Source organism: Brassica oleracea, chromosome C3 (assembly GCF_000695525.1).
Source record: "Brassica oleracea var. oleracea cultivar TO1000 chromosome C3, BOL, whole genome shotgun sequence".
Classification (NCBI taxonomy): Eukaryota; Viridiplantae; Streptophyta; class Magnoliopsida; order Brassicales; family Brassicaceae; genus Brassica; species Brassica oleracea.
This window is the reverse complement of record NC_027750.1, coordinates 60,325,603-60,351,561: the sequence shown is the minus strand read 5'-3', so window position 1 is coordinate 60,351,561 and position 25,959 is coordinate 60,325,603. Positions and strand designations below refer to the sequence as shown.

Sequence of the window (25,959 nt, the reverse complement as noted above, 5' to 3'; positions counted from 1 at the left end):
TTTTTTTGATAATCCAGGGGTTCCCCACTTACGTGGATCATTCCCCTGGGCCCGGTTAGTCAGCGGTCCACTTCACCCGGGAAGGTTTTACCTGGGCTGGAAACAAGGCCAAACACCTAGTACCGCATTTGGTGACAGAATGGACAATTCGCCTCCGCCTGGCATCGAACCCGTGAGCATGACAATTAGCCCACAAGATCCTTACCAATGAACTACCTCGTCCGTCGATAAAGCACCAAGTTAGTTGTCATTCATCATCAGTTCTCTAATGGGAACTTTTTCTTTCGCCGATTAACATGTGATTATATGTCAACGGTGTTAAAGGACTGTTAGCTTTCAATAAAGAAAACAACGGGCATATGTAAACATGTGTACATCTATTATTTCTAAACTTTTATGATAAACAATATACTTTTTATCAAAAATTAATATATTATCTTCTTTTTTTTTTACATTAATATATTATCTAAAAACACCTTTCTTAAAACTTATAGAAAACATAAAGGTGGACCATCTAATAATGAAGTGTATGCATAAGAGTATAAAGCAAGCAAAGTCCAAAGTTTCCACTAATTTAGTGGACGTATTGTTTTTTCAGATATTACTTTAATCTTTATTTCTTTGTTTTTATTGGCTATTGCCAATTTAATACCTAGGACATCTACTGCCAATTTAATACCTAGGACATCTATCTATGAGAGAATGATATGATATCGTCGAACCTCCGCAAATTTTATTAAGTGTATGTACAGTATACATTCGTTTCTAAACTACATCAATGATCAATCGACTCTACATGGAAACACGAACTACATAAGAAAATTACTATAGATTGGCACGGGCGTACAAGCTTCATTTGCCAACCTAAGATCTACGTCAACATCGCACAAATAAGAATTATCTAAACCCTGCTCTTATTTCATTATAATAAGTTCGATCGAAAAAGCAAATTTCCGTCGTATCGTACATTACTACATTGCATAGTATCTTGTCGTCTATAGCTTATATCTTATATATTAAAAAATAAATCACAACATTGATTCATGTGTGATTTTTTTTAAAAATGAACATAATAGACATATTCATAGAAAGTCATGTTAAATTCAATCTCTAATCTTATCATTTAAATTTTGGACCTACAAGAAATTTTTATTGGTCTATCAATAATTGGATTTAAAAAATAGATGATCCATTGGATTTATAGATAGTATAAATTAAATAGATATAATTTAATGTTGTAATACTATACCTCCATGTTAATTATTTAAATATTTATCGATGTTAACTTTTAAAATTATAAAGATTTTTTTTAAATAACAAAAATCATATTATCTAACAATGATTAATCTTTACTACCTTAAACCAATGAAAACAAATTTTAAACTATATATTTTATTTTAAAAGTTAAACAAAAACTAAATGTTTAATTATTTACTCGATAATATAAATCTATGAAGCGAAAAGTTTACTTTTTAAAAAATTTCTAAATTTGTGAAATGTTACAATATTTTTGAATATTTTTGAATATGACAATAAAACAATATTTTACTAATATTTATATATATAGTTATGATTTTAATAATGAAATAATAATCCGAAAATATATATATAGAAGAAGATACAAATACTTGTGAAAATTTGAAATAATCTATTCAATGAAAAAAATATACTGTAAACTTATTATGTTTTAAAAATTGATAGACACATATATATTATAATATATACCAATTTATAATTGAAAACAAAATATTTATATAAAAATAAATGAAAACAAAAATCTGCGCGGTTGCGCGGATCGAGATCTAGTATAATCTTATTTTCAAAATCCACGTAAGAAAATTATCTATATTAACTCATCAATAAAATATATGTTTGAAAAAAAATATCACGTTAAATAGTTGAATTACGAAAACCCAATGTTCAGTTGAATTACTCTTTTCATGTACCATTGGCTCAAATTGTAAAATTACCTCTGATATATCGACCTGGTTTAGTTTTACAAAATTTAGGACTTGGTAATCTTATCTTATATATTATTAAAACTGAAGTACATTTGAAGTTTGTTTGGAAACATTGATAGCAGCTTAAATAAAAGGTTTGTTGGAAACATATATATCTCTTTTAAATAAGAGGTTTGTTTGGAAACATAGATACCGATATATTAAGAAAAAAAATAATGAACTTATGTTATTAAGAAAAATTGGAATTCTATTATATTATGAAAAACTATCTTTCTTAGCCAGATTTAAAATATACGAAAATAGGTCAATCTAATTACCTAAATAAATCTTTTGTCTAAAATAATCATAAAACAAAATTTCAACTTCATAAACATATTTCAAATCAAAATAATAATTTAAAGTTGATTTATATCAAAAATTGATTCAAAAATATACATATATTCAAAAATTGATTTTTACTAAAATATTTTTCAATACCATTATTAAAAAAAAATTCAATATATATATATAAGAAAATTACATTACAAAGCCCAATTTCATATACCAATTTAAATTATGGTTTTTATATTTTACATAAAGTTTTTAAAATATAATATATGTGATTATTTATATGATGGTACATATAAAATACTATTAGTTATATGACTAATTATATGATGGTACGCATAAAATACGATTAATTATATGATGACACATATATAATGTATAATATTGACTATGGATGGGCGTTCGGGTACCTATTCGAGTTCGGTTCTAGTCTGTTTAGATTTCAGGTTTCCGGGGTCAAAGATTTCAGCCTCATTCGGATATTTCTAAATTTTGGTTTGGGTTCGATTAGGATCATTGCGGGCGGTTCGGTTTCGGATAACCCATTTAAATTATTTTTAAAATTTTAAAATTCATTATATACTTTAAATTTTTCAAAATCTATAAACAAAATAATATATTACATATAAATTTAAATAACATATGTCAGAATACCTAAACTGAACATAGAAATTGGTTTGGTTTAATATTTGGATAGAAAATCAATAATTATTTTAAGTATTTTTGGTGTTTCGTATATACTTTAACTATTTTAGATATTTAATTTTGACTATTTGTACATATTTTCAAGTATTTAAACCAACTTAAAAGTATCATATATATTCTGGATGTTTTGATATACATTAAATCTAAAAATAATTAATATATATAAGTATATAAATCTATTTCGGATACATTCGGATACCCGAAATACTTCGTTTTGGACCGTATTTGGTTTTGATTCTCTAAATACCAAAATATTGAATAATTCTGATATTTAATCAATTTTGGTTCGGGTTTGATACTACTTTTTCGGATCAGGATCGGTTCGGTTCTTCGGATTCAGTTTTTTTTTCTCAACCCTAATATTAACATGAAAAATAAATAGCAATATTTTTTTTGAAAAATACATCAGCGCTGGTGCGCGGATCAAAGTGTTATAAATTATAACGACTTCACAATAAATAAATTCAGGCTGAATTTTTTATAGATAATAACCAAATGTAATCAGTTTACATCAGAGATCTACCTTATGGTAGCCAATCCAATATATAAAACATAACGTGAAAAGCTGTCTAATGTAGATTTATTTATATATAACATGATATATAGTAGGAGTAGTTCCTGTAAAACAACATCAAATTATCTTGATTTTGAAAGAAAAAATCTAATAAAATATCAAAAGGAGGAGTAAAATTTAAAAGGTAAATATGAGAATAATAATTATACAGAACGTAACTTTTTGGGTGGGGGAAGATTAAAACTAAAAAAATATCCAAAGGAGGAGTAAAATGAAAAAGGTGAAAATCAGAATTGTAATCGAAGGTAACTTTTTGTGCGGAGGAAGATTAAACAAAATTTATCGGAAGGATGAGTAAATTGAAAGGCTTACCCCCACACAGAAAATAAAGGAAAACAACTTTTGTTTTATGGTATCATTTTGTTTTCAAAACTTATAAGGCAAAGGGTCAATGCCTAACCACCTTATTTGTTTTTCAATATGGTCAATGCTAAGTCACCTCAACTATCATAATTCTTTCACTTTCATATTAATTTCTTAATTTTATTTTACGTAAGAAATATTTGAAGAAAACCAACAAATATATAAAACCATGTTATTTTTGATGGTTGACGAAAATAAGAAAGAAAATAAAATTGATAAAAACGGTAATAAAGGCAGACCAGTTTGGTGAGTTTGTTTCTTTAACGAATCCAAGGTTAGATAAAAGTGAATTTATTACCTAATATCAAGACTAGTTAATCGCAAAGTTCTCATTTGCACTATTTTTAGTAGTCAAAAAAAATTATTTACTATAAATATTTACGTGTTATATATTAGTGTTTGCACGCACAAAAAATAAATATTTTCACATAGGTTATGGACTTGCAACATAAATTACAATTATACTTAAAACTGAATACTCCAAATAAAATGAAAATGTTAGAATTGAACCAACTTGATATATTCTGAAACGGAGAAAATATTTTTAATGATAACCCCAAAGAATATTTTATTAAATATTTGATCAAGAAATTTGTCTCCTAAAAAGCTTTTTAGCAATAAATAACATGTTATTTTTGGTTGATGTTGATGTTGAATTGTTGATAGTATGGAGCTTTCGGCTTACAAAAAAAAATAGAGTAAGCATTGATGAAGTTACATTCAAGAATTCTGCACGTGAGGTTACTGAGACGGCAGATAGTCGTAGTGAGTAAACCAAAGAGATAGAAAGGATTGATCACTTGAGAGTGCTTAAACAAAAGTTTCATTCCAACTAGGAGATTTGCCTTCATAATTCGCTTGATTTTGGTCACTTGATAGTCTTTAAGGTGTCATTCATTTACCCTAGATACTAGTTATTAACTCTGAAAGTTTTAAACGACCCAAATCTAATAATATTAAGAAAATGAATAACTTTTTCTTGAAAAAATAGTATTACTTTCTAAAAAAGATTAGATGATGAAGTTGACAACATGAGCTGTTGTAATTAAGGAATTCAATATTTGTGGCAAAGGGTTGATAGATGATGGAACATTCACAGGTAAAATCGAAACCCGAAAGAGTTGTGTTAACTGAAGCCAATACTGTGGAATGTGAAATGTAGAAAGTTTTATGTAAATCACTACTTAATTTCCTAAACATTAAATAATTTAGTTAAAAAGGACAGTTTAACCAGTCATCTAAGCATACGTCTAATTATACGCCTAAAGAATATAGTTTTGACTAGTTGATACAAAGGTAATAAGTATATTCAAAGTTGGTTGGTCGATTCAGACCCTTATAAATCTATCAAAATAGCAAAATGGTATAGCTACTGTGAATTGCGAAATAAATAGCATATATCTGTATATATCGTAATAGTATACAACTAGTAAGATATAAATATCACTTCGAAATTCTTATAATTAATGTTTCTTTTTATTTAACTTTAACCAAAAAAATAAAAAAATCTTTGATAAAAAAAAACTTAAAACCCTTGAATTAAAAACAAAATAAATCATATGAAAAGTACAAAAATTCTATTACAAATGTGGCTTTTCATCAACGTATATCTTTATATCTAGGTGTTTTGCCCGCACATGCGGCCATAATCTTCTTACGAATATTTATTAATTAAAAACTTTAAACAAACCAGTAGGATAAGTTATTATTTATGTATTCAAAAAAATTAAATGAAACATCAAATTGTTTATGTTTGATAAAGTTTTTCATTAAAAACACTCAAATATTAAAAATATTTTATAAATTGATTAATATTTGATTATAAATTATTGTGTATCTTAATTCAAAAAAAATTATAATAGAAAAATATTATTTCAAGATAACAACACAATATATAGAATTATCTTATTTTTAAAAATGTCATATTATTAATCTAAAATTCGTTTTAACTATATAATATATATATATATATATATATATATATATATATATATATATATATATATTCATTAAGATATCAACACAATATATAGCAATTATCTTTTTTACAAAAATATGATATTATTAATATAAATTAGTTTTTAATTGTATAATAAAAAAATATATAAAATTTATTAAGGGTAACAATGACATTAATCAGTCTAACTTTTAAAGTGAGATCTCCGTTGCGAAAAATCACTTCGTAAATAATAGTATAGATAGATTTTTTTAATTTAAAGAGGTAAAAATATTGTTATTTTATATTTTAAATAGTATTTTCACGATAAAAACATACTGTAGAGTAAAATTCACTTTTATAATAAATCTATTTATTTTCAGAAAAAAAATCTAGAGATTTATTGAATTTTGATAAGGATGTTTCTATCCTAAGTCAAATCAATGTAGTATTTAAGAGTCAATCCAATTCTAAATTGTTTCAATGCAAAGAAAATACATGTTCATACTTAATCTAAGTGTACTCAATGTAATGAAGTGATTTAATTCAACTAACAAGACAACAAATTAACAAACTTTCAAGCAATGAGATAAAAGAGGAATTATGGGTCTAGGAATTTGATTTCAAATGACTAAGATCCGATCTAAAATGACAAGGTATCAATCAACATATTTCTTTAAGTCTAGACAACAATCCTAACAAGTTCTTTATCAAAATAAATGTTCATTTACTCTCATTAATCAAACATCAAATTCCTTTGGTTTCCCTAAGAACATGTCATTTGACTATCTGAGCTTCCCTAACATCAAATCCCTTTGGTAAGGTAAGCAAAGAGCAAATTGAGCTGACTCAGACATTTCATCGAACACCTTCCGGGTAATGAAATGACTAGAGTTCTAATCTAAAGAGGCCAACTCTAGACTAGCATTAATATCACTCAATCAAGCAAGAAAACATATCAATCTAATTCTAAACACTCTAGATCATCACTTAATCATCTTAACCCATGAATCCAAAGATGATTACTCACTCATTATCATGATAGACATTAAATCATTGGTTGATCTAAGACTAAACATGATTAATGATCAAATAATCAAGCAAGCACAAATGATAATGATCAAAATTAGATATTTTATCCAAAAGTGGTTTTTGAATTGATAGAAAACAAGATAATATCTAAGATTAGGTTTACAATGTATTTATAGTAGCTTAGAAACATAGGGTAAAATGGTAAAATGATTTGTTTCGGACCACGGCCGCGACCATCCCTCTCCCGCGAAAGCAGGTTGCGATCGTCTTGCACTCGCCGCAGGCATCACATCCCGCGATCTTAGGTTGCGAAAACAACATAATGGATTCGTCGACGACCGGCCGCGAGCATCACCATTCCGCGAAGGCTGGTTGCGATGAAAGCTCCATCACGTCGACATTTGACCGCGGGCAGCTCATCATGCGACTTCACACTCGCGACTTCACACTCGCGAAACGGCCTGGACATTTTGACGGCCGCAGTCACGTTCTTCCTGCGAACATCGCCTGCGGCGATACTGCTCCTTTGCAGCCACCCTCTGATCGCGGTTCTTGACTGCTACCCCTCCATTCTTTAGAACATTTATTGACTCCTTAGGCTCCAAAACTTGATTAGCACTCTTCAAAACCTGTAAAACACACAGATGCAATGCAATGCATCCTAAACAAACTCTAAATGCATATAAATTATCAATATATGAACTAGAATGATGCTAAGAACATGAAAAAATACAAGATATCAAATATGATTTAATACTCAATACATCTACGGTGGTCCAATTAATCAAAAGTACTTCAACAAAAAAATTAATATAAAATCAAAAAGTAAAAAAGAGAAATATGAAAAAAGGAAGAAAGCTTCTTTATGGAGAGACTTCCGTCAGATTTATCTACATGACACAACAATTTTTAAATTATTAAATTTTAATCATTTATTAACATATTAATATTTTTATATTAAGGAATTTGGTTAAAGAAATTTAACTCTGCTGATGCTCTCAGATACCTTGAAATATAAATTTAGGAGAATTCCATCAGATTTATCTACATGACACAACAATTTTTAAATTATTAAATTTTAATCATTTATTAACATATTAATATTTTTATATTAAGGGATTTGGTTAAAGAAATTTAACGCCGCAGATGCTCTCAAATACCTTGAAATAGAAATTTACGAGAAAAAACTCAAAATCTCTTATTAATACTCGGATACATTTTTTTTTGAACACATACGGATACCTAGAAATATAAATTCATGGGAGAAAACTTTAAAAAGTAAAAGCTTTTACCAAATCAAAATGAGAAACGAGGAATGTATGTTACCCTTAGGAAGAACATGAGCGCGTGAGAACAGTACACGTGTCTCATTTTTTCGGCGTATACGGGTGAACTTGGTTTCCATATGAGGTAAGTTGAAGACAAATTGTCACTGTATTTTCAAGCCGTTGGATCGCGTTCATTACTTTAATTTTTAATGTTTGTATCTTGTTTCCTCCTCTAACCTGAAATTCGTCAATTACTCGTTCAGCCATTCCTCATTTGTTTACTTTATTTATTTAAAACACTAATTGTATTAATAACTTGTCTCAAAGACTGGATTACAGTTTAATTGAAAAATATGTTTAAAAAAAGACTGGATTAAACAAGTTACTTGTATTGGTAAACACACCATACATCGTACCAAATCTATTACAAACTAGTGATACCGCTAGAACTAACACTAGAAAGTGGGTTATTAGAGTCGTTACCACAAGATGCATGGTCGGTTATGGTCAGATCACAACCTAGTCAAACATTGATTTTGGCTTGCAAAATTTAAAATGTAATACTCCCCCTGTTTTCTTTTATACGTCGTTATAGACACTTTCACACGGATTAATGCACCAAGTATAATATCTTTTGTATCCTTCATTAATTGATTGTTTTGTATAATTAAATATGGGAAATGAAGTGAATAAAGGGTAAACATAGTCTTTTGTCACTATAATTTGCATTGATTTTTGGAAAACGTCAATTATATTGAGACAAATTTTTTTTGACCAAAACTTATTTTAAAACTGAACGGAAGGAGTATATATAAACATGTTTCCGAAAAATATATACAAAATGCTTAATAAATGTTATAATCCGTAGATTCTCATTACTATTCCTAGATGATTGTCGAGGATGGCCTTGAGCAATAGTAAATCTACCATAGTCTTGTTCGTTTCATGACCGCTGACGCTAGACGCAACGGCAATAAATTAACCTTTCATTACGGCAACACAACACCGGTAAAGGTTCAACGCTAACTTATTTTCAAGTCGCATCAGCAATTAAAGCTGAGCGAAAGAGACGCTGAAATTAATGGTGTCACAGTGTTTCACTTTTTTGTGTCTCCGTAGTTTATCAGTGGCGATTTCAATTTTGGATTCGATTATTTTTTGTCTCCGTAGCCTTACATTTTATTGCCACTGACGCTGCGTCTAGCGGTTATGAAACGAACAGGGGTCATATCTTTCTTTTCAAATATCATAAAAAGCAGCTTGAAGTGCTTATTAACTACAAGATTCCATTTACAAAAAAAAACTACAAGATTAGCGATACGTTTTGCAAAAGTTTTTTTATCCATCTAACTCGTTGATAAAAACAAGTTTGCCGGAGAAATAAGATAGACCTTGTTTGTTCTACTTGTTCTATACTCATTATGGTAATTTTACTTGCTTGATGTTTTTGTTTCGGACTGTCATTCTCTCATCACATTTCTTCAGACCTTTAATTTTCTATCATCAGTTGGGATACAAAATAGGGTTATGTAAGTGCAGTGAGGTCAGAGTAAAATGCAAAAATAAACAAGACACAAGTTTTTCTCTTTTCGAATATACTAGAACAAGAAAGTCTTACACCAATCTTTTCTATTACAAGAATCCTTTAAGATTACCCCAATCCTAAGCAAAAACTCACCCTAGAGTCTAGACTTTTGTTTATCAGAATCACCCTGATCTCGAGCTAAACTCCCCCTGAATCTAGACTTCAATCTTCCAACACTTTGGAAGTACTTCAACAACTACGTCAGCACCTAACGCAGAGCAGCGACACCAAAAGCTTGATCACACAAGCACCAAACAATGATCTCTCCATTTTCTTCTTTTTGCAGAGACAACTTTCTTAGTAGATGCACATCCTCCTTGAATAGATAACCAGAACTTGCTCCCCAAGTTCTTCCAAAACAACTTAAGCAACTTTCCTTTTTCTTTTAAGGAATAACTCTCTTGTCTTTTCCTCTTCAAGTAATATCATTTACACTTAATGTAAATCTCCCAATAAACATATTGCTTCTTCTCCAAGCTTAACAAGCCCACAGACATCAAACAACACGAGCTCCAACAAAGTCCATCTTCATGACACACGCATGTACTACCTCCTGTAGTACTTCACGAACTGATACAAAATATACATCTTCAATCTCCCTCTTTTTAACTATGCATGTGAACTCATCACCTTTGGATAGAAAACCAGTCTTCAGTCTTCCCTTATGAGTCACATCATGGTCAAAAACTAATATGAAGATCCATATCCTCCAAAGTGAGGAGGAAATCCCATTCCACCATCTCCAGAGTGATCAAATCTCCTAGACCACGTATTCCTGAGCCCAAATCCTCCATGATTAGCTCCTTGAACAGACCTGAAATAGTCACGTCGCATATGCCCTTGAACTCCACAAGAATAACATATAGGACCATGATACCTCATACCATAAGTTTGCTCCATCTGGTTCTTCTCCCTCCATAACTTGAAACACCTTGGCCTAATGTGTCCAACAACACCACAGTGATGACAAACATGCCGAAATGTTCGTTGAGATGCACTCTTCAATCCAGAAACTCTCTCTGGAGCAGTCGCCGTAGCAGTCACATTCTTCACATCAGTTGCAGGCCTCACTGTAGCCTTTCCATTTGCAGCATTCCCTGCAGACATCTTAACTTCTGGTTTTGTAGCAGACGTAGCTACATCCTTAGTTTTTCCTGCTGATACAAAAACACCTTCAGTCTTAGAACATTCTCCTTGATATCCAAGGCCGCATCTATCACTTTGACCAATACTTAGAAGATGATCTAGCTGATCCGTCCCATTATTCGGCATCCTCAAACCCTTCTGAGTCTCTGCAAGTTGAGTACCAGCCTGTCGTGCTTCTTTTTCTTTCTCTGAAGCATACTTAAGTGCTTCAGCAATTTGAGCTTCTAGCTTGGCTTTCTCCTTAGCCAAATATGAGTTCGCCTCAACCATATTGAGCCAATGTTCATACAATTTTTTATAATTCTCAGCAAGATCAAAGCTTCCACCATCATCATCTTCACTTCCAACATCATCATCACCTCCACATGAAGACCATGTCATAGACGCTGATGCAGATCCCACTGCAGATTTCGTCTTAGAACCAGACATAAAGGTTGTGAACGCCACAATACTCTTTAGCTCCTCACCATAATCAGATTCACTTTTAGAATCACCGTTGGTGATTGTCTTCTTCTTTCGCTTATGCAGATTTGCACACTCATCAGCTACATGCCCAAAACCTTTGCATTCAAGGCACTGTAGAACCTTTGAAGAATCACAAAATCTTCATCTTCTTTCTTTCTCCTTCATGTTATCATCAACCATCCCCATAAAAGATTTGTTTCGTCCATTCCATGAGAAACACTTCTTGAAAGGCAACTTAGCTCTCTCCATCAATCCTTGAGATCTACTTGAAACTATGTCCTTCTTCCTAAACCAGTTTCTGTCATCACATTTATGATTTCACCAGTAACTTAGGTGACCCGCTCTGATACCAATTGTAAGTGCAATGAGGTCAGAGTAAAATGCAGAAATAAACAAGACACAAGTTTTTCTCTTTTCGAATTCATTAGAACAAGAATGTCTTACACCAATCTTTTCTATTACAAGAATCCTTTAGGATTACCCTAATCCTAAGCTAAAATTCACCCTAGAGTCTAGACTTTTGTTTATCAGAATCACCCTGATCCCGAACTAAACTCCCCCTGAATCTAGACTTCAATCTTCCAACACTCTGGAAGTGCTTCAACAACTACGTCAGCACCTAACACAGAGCAGCAACACCAAAAGCTTGATCACACAAGCACCAAACAATGATCTCTCTGTTTTCTTCTTTTTGCAGAGACAACTTTCTTAGTAGATGCACATCCTCCTTGAATAGATAACCAGAACTTGTTCCTCAAGTTCTTCCAAAGACAACTTAAGCAACTTTCCTTTTTCTTTTAAGGAATAACTCTCTTGCCTTTTCCTTTTCAAGTAATATCCTTTACACTTAATGAAAATCTCCCAATAAACATATTGCTTTTTCTCCAAGCTTAATAAGCCCACGGACATCAAACAACACGAACTCCAGCAAAACCAATCTTCATAACACACGCATACTCCTGTAGTAGTAGTTCACGAACTGATACATAATATACATCTTCGGGTTATTATAAAGTTAATTCAATACGTTATAAACACCTTTAAAGTACTGAATTGTCCACAGTCCAGACGGACACAAGCAGAAAAACAAAATTTATTTAAAAAGTAGAAGCCGTGAAACTAAAGGTTCAGAAAAATAAAATTTATATACAGAAAATTAACAATAAGATAAAAAGCCACGCCAAGACGCACATAGAAAATAAAGGGGGTACCCAGCGTGGGCCGACAACGAAGTGGTGGGTCCTACTCTGAGCTGAGATCGAGAATAAACGGGCCACACGGCCCACTAGTGAATAGTATATTGTTGCTTTAAGAACTGTATGCTGTATATGATTTAAGAATGTTTATGCAGTATATCCGGCGGCCACTTTTATGCCAACCAAATCTTTCTTTAACAAAGTTGGGATCTTCGATATAAAATATTTCTAAAAAAGGCAATATTTGTATTTGCATAATTATTAAAATTCTACTGAATAAAAAAGTACCAATGTTGTCAAAAAAAAAGTACCAATAACGAGACTACAAATAATTAAACATTTCTAAAGCCCTTTCACTTTCAGTAATAGAAAATATAATTTCTACAAGACTCTAACCTTTCAACTTTTCATTATTGTTTTTACAAATAAAATAAAAAATTATATACTCTTTAAAGATTAAATGTAAAAATAGTGTTAATACAACTTTTGAATTATAAATTAATCAAGTTCTTGTTTGCAAATATATGAAAAAATAAAAGGATAGGATATAATTTTTCTGAGTTTCTCACATAGTAAATATATGAATATAATTTAAATAAAATACATGAGCATATGTAAAAAGGAAATTATTGTTCCATTTGGTCATCAATGAAAAAGGGAAAATTTTATAAGATGAATAAAATAGGTTTTGTATATAAATACATAAAGTGAATACTATCTCTTTCATGAAGCTCAATTCTATCTTTCAATGGGTCTTGAATAGAAATCAGTTCAAACTACCAATAGGTTTTCTTCACTTCAAACCAAAAAAAAATCTAGAGCCAGAGACATGAGACTATGGCTACATTCATCAGTCCATGCCAAAATTAAAATTTGCCATAAGCAAACTAGACTAAAATGCCTGTGATTATAAAAATGTTTACAATAGTGATGAATGTTCATATAGTTAAAACAAATAAAAACTAAACCATCAAACTGTTTAATTTTTTTTTTCAAAATACTCATCAACAAATTCTTAAAATTTAAGTTTAACCAATTATTTTAATTGCGATAAAATGACTAAATTATTTAATATTTTATATGATATACTCAAATGAATATAAAATAGCCAAAATTTGATATATGCCATAACTAATTTTAATTATTTTATTATGTTTATCAATTTAAAATGGACTATTTTGGTTATTTAAGTTAGAAAAATTTGTTATATAAATTCTTGTTTTCTTTAATATATAGATATTACAAAGCTTTCACCTTTATACATATCTTTTAAGAGGTTTATTAACTAAGCATAAATAGCGGAGGAGACTAATACAAAAAATATATGCTCTTAATTGTTTATAAAAAAAGTGGATGCCATAAACAATAATTTCATTTTTAACATTGAGGCAAATCTCCGGGCTATGTTAGAAGATAAACAAAACATTTTAAGCTCCTTCTCACGCCATTGCTTGGTACCGAATTCTGTTTCTGGGTCTTGTTATCTGCTCTTTCTCACTGGGAACCTCACTTTCTGTGACAAATACAATTAACATGCACCTATCACAATCCCTCATATGAGTTCTGTGCCTTAAAACTCCCAGCTATCATCCATATATATCCTCTCACATTTACCGCAAAAAATATTCAAAACCACAAGAGGATATGGTATGGTGATTATCAACTAAGAAGTACATGTCATCAATCCTCACTTCAGTTTAAGACTATTTGTCTCGTCTCTTCGGTTTCCCCACTTCTTTAAGCTGTAAGCACACATATTACTGATGGTTTACTATCATCCTAAATCGTTTTTGTAACCGTACCGGTTAAAACCGGTTTAGAAATTTTGATTCAATTGAATTATCCTCCTACTCCTCCTATCCATCATGTTCAGTAGTCTTCGGAGAGTTTTCAATTAAAGCCATGGCGACCAGAGCTTTGCTTGCCGTTCTATCTGCTTCACCACCACGCATGATCAGAATCAAAGTCTCAACCTTTCCTTCTTCGTCTTCTTCTTCAAGTATCAAGTTCCAAAGACATATTACAATAGCTCGATGCTTCTCGTCGGACACGAACCCCTCCGTTCTTCAGCCGCCGGACGTATCCCGTCTAGCTGAGACAGCTCGAATCTCTCTCACCCCATCCGAGGTGTAACCCTTTTACTAACCCTTTACGTTTTTCTCTATATTGAGTTCTCATTATTGTTCAGATTGAGGAATGTGGAGCTAAGATTCGTCAAGTCATCGACTGGTAATGAATCCAAACTCGTGTCTGTAGATAGTTTCGTGTTGTGTAATTCTTTAAAGCTATTGTCTTTGCGATATTGGTGGAAAATGTAGGTTTGGTCAGCTTCAGCAAGTCGATGTTAGCAGTGTGGAGCCAGCGATTAGAGCAGGTTTGTGTTTAAAGTACACAACTTTCTTCTTTGTTTTGGTGTTTTTTTTGTATCTTCCTGCGGTTTTGTTTTGTGTGTTCGTAATGTTTTGCACATATGTAACATTCATGAAAGAGTGAAACTTTGGGAAGAAAGAAGAGTGTATTATAGCTAAGTTTTGTTGCATCCATCTCGTGAGTGCTGCTGAATCAATGAGTTTGATCATGTTTTGAGTGGAGTCATGTGGACAGATCTTTGAAAGCAAAGTTGATTGGAGATTAGGGACTTGAGTCTTTGTAGTCTTACCACATTCTCTTGGTAAAATCATAGGAGGCATATTGGTTATAGCTCTGCCTATGTCAATGTCAATGTCTTGATCCTTTCTGATCTCTTACAAATATCTTGTAGAAATGGAAGGTGGGAATTTGCGAGAGGATGCTCCAGAAACATTTGAGAACAGGTTTGATCTTCATGCAGTTTTTTTCCATCTAGAATATAGTAGAATTGATTCTTGTTTTAGGACGAAACCCATCTACTACTAAAGTTTGTATATTTCTTATACAGGGAAAGTATAAGAGCTTCGATTCCAAGCTTTGATGAGGTGTATTTGAAAGTACCTAAAGTACTAAACAAAGAGTGACTTTTTTTTGTCAGGTATTCTACTCTATCCATCGAAGAGGAATCATTCATAGTTTATCTGCTTATGATATTTAGCTTTTATTTGTTAAGAATCTTTGTGTGTGTGTGTGTGTGTCTTTTTGTGCAGCTTCTTCGGGTGTGGCTGAAGAGATTCATTCTCAGCTCCGGTTATTGTTCCACCATCTCTTTGTTTTCTTTAAAAAAAAAAAACTGGTTAGGAGAGAGCAAAGCTTGCTCTACATTATCAAGTCTCGCGTAGTCTATTACTCTACAACATGGTGATACTTTATAATCTCAATCCATCCATTTCGATCGGTGATCGTTTTTAAACCCGGGCCAGTCCATTGTTCTACAACACACAAGCTCATAGCATTCCTTATGTTGAACGTTGTTTTGTCCAATGGCATGACTCGGCATTGTGACCGAGTCAATGGTCGAACCGGTCCAACTGGTTTAACCAGATTTTTAATAATTAAGCATAAATATAAAATTATATATTAATTTATATAATATTTTTTTATCAATATCATAATTATAATACTAATATAAAATATCATGACTAATTTTAAATAGGCAATTATCCAAATTAACATGATTTCATATAAAATTATTTAAATTTGATTTTTGTTTTATTTTTCACTTAGTTTAAAAAAACCCAGGTTTTGATATTGAATCGGGTTATTGGTTTTAGCGAGTTTGATCCAGCTTTGACGGTGAAATACATATCTAGTTATTAATACAATTTGAAACCGGCTAGATAAGCAAGTTATGATTTGACCGGCCAATCCGGTTTTGGAAACACTGAAAACACTGATTTTGTCTTAATATGTGGAAGTTTTGGGTCCGAAAGCTTGTATCTCTAGTACAGAGACCAAATCATGTTAAATTAATTTATTAGATCCCAACTAGATGTTTAAGAGTTTTAGCTAATAGGTCAATTCGTCGTTGGTAACATGTGTTTTTTTTTTTGTATACTGTGGATTGGTGTAGAAGAAAAGAGAGCATAGACACAATTATTCACATCATCAAAACAGCAATACAAACATACATTCCAGTCCGAATATTTGAGAAATGCATTCTTAAGTACGTGCAGAGTAATCAGTTTAAGGCGGCTGAATTTCACAAACTAACAGAATGATAAACAACAGTTTGTCTGAGCAAAGAACTCCAAGCTTAGTGTAGTCGTTGATCTCAATATATAGTGGCATAGTGCTACTTCAAGCTCTCATGACAAGATCATTTTTACTCAATGTCTAATAAAGTATTCATGTTCTGAAACTCAGTTTATGTTCTTCAGCTGTTTCTGCTACAAAAATATCTTCGTTAAATGTTGTCATTAATTTATACAGCAGTGACATAAGAGTCTGGAAGCACATTTGAATTATTCCGGTAAGCTCCAATACATAGATTCCTATGACGTCTGTCCAAAATGTCAAAGTCCTCGTTACGTTTATCCCACGACACACACCACTTCTAACATCATCTATCATTTATTTTCTAATGAATAATCACACGACTTAACATACAAATATTATATATATATACACACGCATACATTCACACTAACAGGCAAAACACAGAAGTGTACGTAAGCAATCGTGGCATCCCTCTTTGATTAGTCGTTATTTGTTTGTTTTTCGCTAGCTGGTTTGTTTGATTACATACGTGGCTGCGGATGTAGCCTCTTGTTGAGAAAGAGACATACGACAGAGATATCATCAACCTTAACCGTCGGATATTTCTGTCTCCATGCATTAGCCGCCGCCTCTGTCACCGCGTTGGCCGCTCCTGCCTCATTCTCTGACTTCATCACCACCACAGCCACTTCTTCGTTACTAAGTACATCCCACACCTATACAAAAGAAAATCATTATTTACATGGAGAGAAAAGTTATATTGTTATTTATAATTTGGCTTCTAGTTTGTCGTCAAGAATAGGTCAGCTTTGAAATTTTATAAGACTTAACCAATTTAGTAAAGACTTTAGTAAATTTTTTTTTTACAATTTGGTGTTTCATATATATAACTCAAGAAATTTTGGGATTCAAGACGAAAAAATCATTTGGCTCTGCTGAGGACCGGTCAAAAAAACTTTTAACAGTTTATTATTATTATACGTACCCCATCGGAAGCAAGGAGCAAAAACTGGTCGCGAGAAGTGATTTGATGCGTAGAGACTTGAGGAGTCGCAATGACACCATAGCTTTTAAGAGCGAAATCACCCAAAGCCCTAGACATGGCTAGACCGGGCCGGTTTTCATGTGGAAGCCATACTCTTTGAATATGTGGCTCTGACTCTAATGCCAAGACCCTTCCGTTGCGTTTTCTTATTCTCTCGGCTTCGCCTACAAAAGTAATTAACCCAAAAATGATGAGCGCTAATCAGTAGCGGCCCTGATGTGAAGCACAACAAGCACCAGCTTCCAGTCCACCAAAAAAATTTGAAAAAATCAGCCGTTTTTTTTGAACAAATCATTGATATATATGTTAATTTAGTTACATATGATACATAATAGGCCAAGCTTTTGAAAAATTGCTTGTGGTGTTTGCCATGTCAGGACCGGCACTGGCTCTAATAAAACCGGTACGTGACATTGTTTACCAACATCGCTTTATCCCTATTCCCTAGCATCACCAACTTACTAGGGACACTTGGCTTCAGGTCTGTGGTTAATTGAACCACCTTGATTTCTCCATTCTCACTTGTTCCAATCATCACAGCCCTTGAATCTCCTAGATTTGCCACCATCACTTGATTTCCCTGTTCAATTATTGTTGATTAATATTACAAACTTATATGAGTATATTAACATCATGTTCAAATATTGTTGCTTAATGTTACAAAATTATAATTCTGTATTTCGGGATATATACCATACAACATTTAATTAGAAGAAGAAAATATTATCTCTTTTTGCATTGAAAATCAAAACATCACTTAGAGCACTTTCAATGGGTGTTCTACCCATTAGAATTCTAAACACACCTATATGTGTATGTGTATATTAATATTAATATTTTATTGTGGGGCTTTTAATTTTTACGAGAAACCAATCCAAAATTTCTTAAAAAATTGTTTTTAAAACATTGGGTTGAGTTTTCCATAAAATTAAGGACCCGACCATTAAATACTAGTATAAAAGAATACACATATATATGTTTAGAAATAGAATGGGTAGAACTTTCTATTGTTGGTGCTCTTATGATCAGTGTCGATCCATAGGGTAGGCCACATGAGCGGTTGATTAGGACACATGAATTATGTTTTATAATTTTTCATCAGAAATTTTCACTGTTTATGTATTTTTCTATAAAGCTTAGGGTCATAAGCAAAATTTACAATGTTTGGACAGGTATTGCTTATGATACTTGGAATAATTAGGTCAAAACGCAATTTAATATGAAACGGCAACAACATGAAAGATTTTCAAGAAACTTACGTGTGTAACGGCGAGAACAGCAGTAGTTCCAGAGGAAGAGCAATCAAGGGTGTTTTTGAGTTTAAGAATTCTTTTGTCCATCAACAAAAACGTAGTTTCAAAAATGAGTTTCCAGTCTCGAGTCACTGAATGGTTATTCATATGACCTGACAATAAAGATGGCAATTGGTTTCTTACTATCTTGCTCACCAATTCACCCTTCTCACCATGACCATCAAACACTCCACACAGCGCTCCTTCTGTTCCATATCCCTACAATTTTACCATTCATTTTATTAATAAGAGATTGCTTTGGACAAACATATATTTACACTTCTGAATATAAAGTTATTTTTAAGAATGCAAAATATTGATCTACTTAGGTCACTCTCCTATCTGTCACCTCGTGACCCTGACGAGGGACTTGGGCCAATCTTCTCTCCAATCTTCTCTCTGATCAGGGTCACGAGGGACTTGGGCCAATCCACGACGATCTCTCTCAGCCTATATCATCTACTTAGGTCACTCTCCGATCTCCTAGAAGACTAAGAAGCAAAAGACAGTTTCTTGTTCTTCTGCTGAAGCAGAATATCGAGCCATGGCGTATACCTTGCGTGAAATAAAATGGTTACATGCACTCTTGAAGACCTTTGGCTTTCAGAACTCTCGACCAACACCTTTACACTGTGACAGTAAAGCCGCCATTCATATTGCTGCGAATCCTGTCTTCCATGAGCGAACGAAACATATTGAAGCAGATTGTCATCAAGTTAGAGATGTTGTACAAGATGGAACCATTGTTACCGAGCACATCTCGATGAAAGAACAACTTGCTGACTTATTTACTAAAGCTCTCCCAAGACCAGCATTTGAAAGACTTTTGTTCAAGTTAGGTGTACGAAATTTCGTACTACCAACTTGAGGGAGGGTATTGGCGTAGAAGATATATGTAAATAATATCGACTATGTATAAGGAAACATCAACTCTGTATATATATTGTCGTATGTCAATCAATAATTACAAAGCAATTCCATAAGATTACACAAAAATTAAGAAAAACTTATTTTGTAAGAATATGGTAAGGATTATAATCAAATACCAGGTGGAGAACGGCAGCATCTTGATTGTAGCCCTTTCCTCCAGCTAAAGAAGAGACAGAGCCAAAGCCTTGATGAACATGATCGTGTTGTTCAGAGTGTAAAACTGCATTTTCTTGTCCATAATCTTTTATCTCATAAATCTGGTTTCCATCTGTTGATCCTCCTGAGGATAAACAGAAACAAAATCCCATTTTGTAGATTCTGTATATGTGTGAAATGAGAGGAGATCAAATAAATGAAAGAGTTTGATACACGATTTTGCGTATGCATATACCCATTTATATAGCCTTTCGTGAATCTTAATCGGCAGTATATAAATATATAGTTATTGATTATATTATATGGATTATATGTTTATCTCCATGACTTGTATCTTTGGCATTTAGGATGAAGGATTCAATTCTACGCGGTCGAGCTTTATTCAGAGGTTGCATAACATTTAACATGTCAATATACAATATTTTCATATATAAACATGAAGTAACGTAAAAATGTTTTTTTCATTCATGTTATTTTCACGTTTTATTTTTTATATATATATGTATATATATAAATACAAACATAAGTATCAATACCAAAGTGATTAGTTTCTATAGACGATTTATAAATAACTGCCGCCAATTAGAATCAAATACCTAAAATGAGTCGACCATGTGGGCAAAAAGAGATTACACTCATACTCCAAATTATCGACAGAGTAAATTACGATACGTAACGTTATTACACTTAACAAGAAAATGTAGTTAACTTATTTAGTTAAAAATATCAACTTGGACCATCCCAATATTCTACTGAAAGGACACACGGTGCTGTGGCGTTACGTGTGATTAGTATCTTGGTTAAACTACTAATTGGTTTATTCGAGAATATTAATAGGAGTTTCAAGTTATCAATGAAATTTACCGATGTGATTCCTGTTCTTCGTCATTGCCAGCAAGTTAAACGACTAAAAGTCATGCATCTCAATGTGCGAACAAAGAAAGATTGCTAACAATATTAATAAATTCCTGTTCTCCACTGTTGTATTACAATAGTATACACATAAAAAGTTTAAGTGAATTAAAATGATATTTGTAATTTTTGAATTTGTAAAACAGAATGAAGTGTTCTTTGTAAGTTCTAAATTTCTAATTAGGACGGTCTCTCCTGGCCTTTTGGACATATCAAACGATATAACTTCGTCAACTCCCATATCCTTTTTATTCAACAACTGTATAATTTATTTTTATATATAGTAATGAACTAGTTGGTCTCCTTTTCAGAACTATAGTATCTATGTATGAACATATACCAGCTTGGTGAATACATATATTATGGCTAAGACGGTATATCACCGCTTAGGTTAATGCCGGTTTATATTAACCGATGGTGCCAAATTGCCTCCAAAATATAATAAGTAGACTAGATTCTTCTGGCCAGGTGGATTGCACCAGTTTGTGAGATGTAATGTCAACATAATAAACAAGTCGGCGTTATTTTATTTTCATAGACTACCCCGCTACTCAATTAGAGAGGCACATGATGTGTGATCTTGTAGGATTCCAATCTTTTGATTAGTTAGATTCCCAATTTAATTAAGTCAAACATTAAAAAATCATTTTCTCATACTATTAAAATTATACAATGGCTGTAAAACAATGGTTCTTCTACAGAGATTTCGTGTGAGAACCGATGTCATGCATGTTGGCATCGTCATCCTAATTCCTAAAGCCGCATGCATGGCAACGTTCTTTTATTATTATTATTACTAGGACTGCTCCCGGGCTGTTTTCTATGAAAATGCTAAGTAGAATATCATATTTGATCCGTGTACTCACGGATTATATGTAATATTTTTTTGTCTAAATTATGTTTAATGTAAAATTGTGTTAAGATTAGAATAATCATCGAATTTTGAAAAAAGAAAAAAGATAAACAATGGCTATTATACCATTTTCTTTTAGTTTAATTGATCAACTTTTGATGGATGAAATTGAAATGTTCAGCATTGCTTTCATGTAGGTAAATTTAGTTTTTTCATCCGTGTAAAGCTTGCTCGTCTAATCATTAGTTAAAGAAAATTATTGTTATCTTTTCTTTTCGTATGGAGATAATATTTACGACAGACGGTTTTGTTGACAAAACAATAAGACTTTGGTTTTATAAAATAGTAATTTACGCAATCCAATAAGAGCATTTCCAAAAGTAGTTTTTTTTTAAAATGGGGTTCTTAAGTTACATATTAATGTATGTATATATAATAATTATTATTTAATTAATTCTATACTAAAATTCTTGGAAATTCAATCAATAATATGTTAAATAAGATATTATTGGTTTTGTTTCCAAGAATTTTAGTATACTTTTATATACATACACCAATATATAACTTAACAACTGCATGGTAAAAACCCACCATCGGAGTTGCTCTAAGGTTCGTCGTAAGCATAATGCTTCTTATAATATTTAAGATGGGTTCATTGGTATAAGTCTAAGCGTATCTTAAGTTAATTATTATTACATGTTTCAAGAAAAAATTCAGCGTACAATATAAAGTTGAATTAGTATAGAACATATTTGTAACCAAGAAAGCAAAAACAATAACCATAGCAATGTAAAATACTTTCAGAAGTTGGCACTTAATAAATGACATTCAAATTCTGGACAACATTATAAATGACCCGTAGTTAGATGTATAATACTCAGAGAATTTAACAAAAATTATTCACAAATAAGTTGAATTGTATTGAACTCCGACTGTCACCAAAAAAAAAAAGTATTGAACTCCGAGTCGCAAGTTCTTGCGACGGTACAGCAAGAGACACAGAGATGACTACTCATATCCATATCGTAAATATGAATTGAGAATACTCCTCTAAAGAAATACAGAAAAATATTTTCACACAGTATATCGGTAAATAAAAGCAAGTAGAAATGAAACAATGTTTTATGCTTTACCGCTTTTGTTATTAGAAGGCAATAAGTAAGAGTAAACCAGGTCGTTCTACAAAATACTTATCTCTTGATCAAGTGATGAATATAAGGGCTTGGCTCACAATACTGACTTGTAAGTACAACGCTTCACTAATAGTGGAAATAAAAATAGGTTTACTCTATAAATGAAATAATACTTTTACTTTTTGTTCATTATTATTTTTTTTCATTTTTAAATAGAGTATATATTTAGAGTAAAATTCAACTCTATTGTAAGGTTAATCTATTTTAACGAAAAAAATCCGGGAAGAAGTTGGTTCTGTAAGCAGCACAAAAGAAAAAGATGGCCACTAAAGCCAATAGCCTCCAAAGACAATGCCAGTTGCAAAGATTTATTTGATTTTTCAGCTATCTGGTGTAAGAGAAGGCATGACTTTTTCCTTTGAGATAGTCATGATTGTACATGTCGAGCAGCTAACATTTAAAGCACTTGGAGGAAGTTTTAAAAGAGAAAAACTCACTGTCCATATTAAAGCAATGAGCATGAACCCAAACCATAAAAGAGGTACAAAGAGAACGTAAACAGGAAGAGTTGAAGATGTTTAAAAATACATGCAAGGTTGTTTACTTTCCACTGTATGAATGGTGATTGAGACTGCATAAATCTGTTAGAAAACAACATGGGAAGACAAAGTGAGATTGGAGAAGAGATACAGTGGAAAACTATAGCTTAAAAGAGAGCACTGACTGTATAGCTCATTATTCTTTGGAAAATAGCTTGAGTGGTTACAATGCGCTGATGATAATCTGTAGCAGCAGCAACATCGATACCACTATTGGCTCTCTTCAAAGCAGGAGAGCATCCATCACCAGTCATACTACATATATGCTTCAATTCTTGCAACTTCTTCACAATCTCGTACTTTTGCTCTGGCTGAAACATAAACCAAAACATCGCTGTAGAGAGAGAGAGAGATCATGTTCATGAACAAAAAAAACTCTTCTTAACCAACCTGGGAAGACAGCAGCAAAGGCATCAGCATTCTCAATCAACTGTTCAACGGGAACATCAGCTAGGCTTTCGTCTTTGTGATTACTAAATAGAGAAGCTGATGCTGATGGATACATGTTTGATCCCATACCAAGCCTATGTCGAGTCTATTTGGCAATAGCAAGTTGATCCCCTATAAGAAAACCAATACTACATAAGATTAAAGCCAAAAATAGAAGTAAATAGACAGATATTAACCAGTCATCTTTATGTTTATACTGTATTACAGTATCATGTCTTGGAGGATCAAACCAAGGCAACACACCAACGAATTCACATGGACCACTATCATCAAAAGAAAAAGATTTTAAAGGTTAAATCATTAAAGATAAGAAACAATACTAAAACTTGAAGTGCAGTAAAACAAAATCAGTTCGTAGGTACCTGCTCTGGAGCAGGGAAGAAGTGAATCTCTCCGATACCAACCCTTATCTCTTTGTCAGCAAGTATTCTAAATTTCCAACCATAACAGCATCGATAGCATCTTGTTTTCTCAATGCTTTTGAGACTACATAAAATTACAATATGAAACAGAGCTTATAACCAATTAAAACAACACCAATATATCCTTGAAAATTAACAGAATATAAAATACATCAATTTTCCTGAAGAACAAAAAAAAATTGAGACTTCGGATAAGATCAGTCTCACACGATCAATCTGCTGTGTTTTCAATGTGGTCTTTCCTTCTCGGCCTGCTCAAATCACTGTAATAATTCTCAAGGGTGGTGGACTTTTCTTGGCAGCATCAGAAATAAAAGGCAAACCTTTTACCTTAATACCGGCGGGATCCCTTTCCTAATCAACCTATTCAACGTGATTGGAGAAATTAGAGAGCAGGAGATACGTATCAGAAGCTATACACTGATACGACTCTAGATAGCTTTATTGTATCTTCTTGTGTAACAAACTAATCCAACACTGATACAACTGGATCAAACCTTAAACCCATGGATTAACGTTTCGACCAACTGCAAGTAATAGTCAAACAGTACATATGAGTGACATGAGCTTCAATTTAATTGAGAATATATTATCATAAGTTAGTCCAGTTTTTTGTTATTGGTTCTGGTGTTTCAAAAAAAATTGTTTCTGAAGAAAAAAAGATTGTTATTGGTTCTTACCTTTGTCCCTATTTGAGATCGTTTCCCTTTAATTTCCTTTCCTGAAGCTTTGGTATTGCCGATTGTGTTGAATCTGCAAAAAAAACTAACTCTTGAGTGGCGTTAGTGATTAAATGTGGATCCTTCGTATTCATAATCTGACCGGAGAATGCAAAGCGGCGTCGTAGAAGGAGACTGCAGACTCGAGGAAGAAAGAAAAACTCATGGTTTAAGAGACCATGATAAGCTGATTTAAAGCTTCAGGAGACAATACCACTAAGTCCTAAAGAATCTTGATCGACAGACGTTTTGGGAAGAGAGAACGTCTAAAACTTTTTTGTTGTTGATCAGCAAATCTTGATCGGCAGATGAAAAAAAGCTCAAACCTAAACCACATGAAGCCCATACACCTAAGTCCATTCTAAACAAATTTTAAGCTCATACCCGAAAATGAAATGTTCTGATTGGTTGAATATTTTTTATGACGTGGTATGTCTAGATTTTGAGGAAATCCCCTTTTAGTATTGTGATTTTTATTATTATTTTCTTTTATTTTATGTTTTGGTAATTTTTACGTTATCCTATATAAAGTCGCAACCTAAAATCTGTTCGTCAGGATTGTGAATGGATTGCTAGATGTTGTATTATCCCAACTCCCCAAATAAACATCAAATGATCAGTCCATCAATATGAACATGTAATGGATCTAGTAATTATATGTCAACCTAAACATCAAAATATGAAAACTAATTAGAAGCCGATATAGATAAGTATTTGGAATATATCCAAATATTTTATTATTTATTTTATTATTTGGAATCA

At 32.2% G+C, this 25,959-nt stretch overlaps 4 protein-coding genes across 4 annotated transcripts; 1 reads left to right on the top strand and 3 right to left on the bottom strand.

Moving 5' to 3' along the window:
* Window positions 1–10,438: 10,438 nt before the first annotated feature.
* On the bottom strand, window positions 10,439–11,611 carry LOC106331119. Its single transcript, XM_013769455.1, has 2 exons — window positions 11,540–11,611; window positions 10,439–11,473 (listed from the first exon to the last, which is right to left on the bottom strand). Exons 1-2 carry the CDS (start codon window positions 11,609–11,611, stop codon window positions 10,439–10,441), a joined length of 1,107 nt encoding a protein of 368 aa, XP_013624909.1.
* Window positions 11,612–14,414: 2,803 nt separating this feature from the next.
* Window positions 14,415–15,882, top strand: LOC106331741 (glutamyl-tRNA(Gln) amidotransferase subunit C, chloroplastic/mitochondrial-like). The gene is made up of 6 exons (XM_013770146.1): window positions 14,415–14,685; window positions 14,747–14,787; window positions 14,877–14,932; window positions 15,320–15,371; window positions 15,476–15,565; window positions 15,678–15,882. Exons 1-5 carry the CDS (start codon window positions 14,461–14,463, stop codon window positions 15,549–15,551), a joined length of 450 nt encoding a protein of 149 aa, XP_013625600.1. The 5' UTR covers window positions 14,415–14,460; the 3' UTR covers window positions 15,552–15,565; window positions 15,678–15,882.
* Window positions 15,883–16,973: 1,091 nt separating this feature from the next.
* On the bottom strand, window positions 16,974–20,297 carry LOC106333720 (probable protein phosphatase 2C 61). The gene is made up of 5 exons (XM_013772140.1): window positions 20,070–20,297; window positions 18,991–19,242; window positions 18,194–18,311; window positions 17,672–17,895; window positions 16,974–17,402 (listed from the first exon to the last, which is right to left on the bottom strand). Exons 1-5 carry the CDS (start codon window positions 20,259–20,261, stop codon window positions 17,208–17,210), a joined length of 981 nt encoding a protein of 326 aa, XP_013627594.1. The 5' UTR covers window positions 20,262–20,297; the 3' UTR covers window positions 16,974–17,207.
* Window positions 20,298–23,713: 3,416 nt separating this feature from the next.
* LOC106331118 (ATPase 3, plasma membrane-type-like) lies at window positions 23,714–24,111 on the bottom strand. Its single transcript, XM_013769454.1, has 2 exons — window positions 23,997–24,111; window positions 23,714–23,940 (listed from the first exon to the last, which is right to left on the bottom strand). The coding sequence occupies exons 1-2, from the start codon at window positions 24,109–24,111 to the stop codon at window positions 23,714–23,716; spliced, it is 342 nt and encodes a 113-aa protein (XP_013624908.1).
* Window positions 24,112–25,959: the final 1,848 nt, after the last annotated feature.

What these genes read in the sequence shown, in the direction of transcription:
- LOC106331119 (XM_013769455.1), bottom strand. Translation starts at nt 11,611, where the DNA reads ATGGAGAGAGCTAAGTTGCCTTTCAAGAAGTGTTTCTCATGGAATGGA. An exon ending in ACAAATCTTTTATGGGGATG is followed by an intron (nt 11,474 to 11,539) that starts GTTGATGATAAC and finishes AAGGTTCTACAG; the next exon opens with TGCCTTGAATGCAAAGGTTT.
- LOC106331741 (XM_013770146.1), top strand. Translation starts at nt 14,461, where the DNA reads ATGGCGACCAGAGCTTTGCTTGCCGTTCTATCTGCTTCACCACCACGC. An exon ending in TCTCTCTCACCCCATCCGAG is followed by an intron (nt 14,686 to 14,746) that starts GTGTAACCCTTT and finishes ATTATTGTTCAG; the next exon opens with ATTGAGGAATGTGGAGCTAA. An exon ending in GGAGCCAGCGATTAGAGCAG is followed by an intron (nt 14,933 to 15,319) that starts GTTTGTGTTTAA and finishes AATATCTTGTAG; the next exon opens with AAATGGAAGGTGGGAATTTG.
- LOC106333720 (XM_013772140.1), bottom strand. Translation starts at nt 20,261, where the DNA reads ATGGGATTTTGTTTCTGTTTATCCTCAGGAGGATCAACAGATGGAAAC. An exon ending in ATGCTGCCGTTCTCCACCTG is followed by an intron (nt 19,243 to 20,069) that starts GTATTTGATTAT and finishes GTAAAATTGTAG; the next exon opens with GGATATGGAACAGAAGGAGC. An exon ending in CCTGAAGCCAAGTGTCCCTA is followed by an intron (nt 17,896 to 18,193) that starts GTAAGTTGGTGA and finishes TTACTTTTGTAG; the next exon opens with GCGAAGCCGAGAGAATAAGA.
- LOC106331118 (XM_013769454.1), bottom strand. Translation starts at nt 24,111, where the DNA reads ATGTATCCATCAGCATCAGCTTCTCTATTTAGTAATCACAAAGACGAA. An exon ending in CTTTGCTGCTGTCTTCCCAG is followed by an intron (nt 23,941 to 23,996) that starts GTTGGTTAAGAA and finishes CTCTCTCTACAG; the next exon opens with CGATGTTTTGGTTTATGTTT.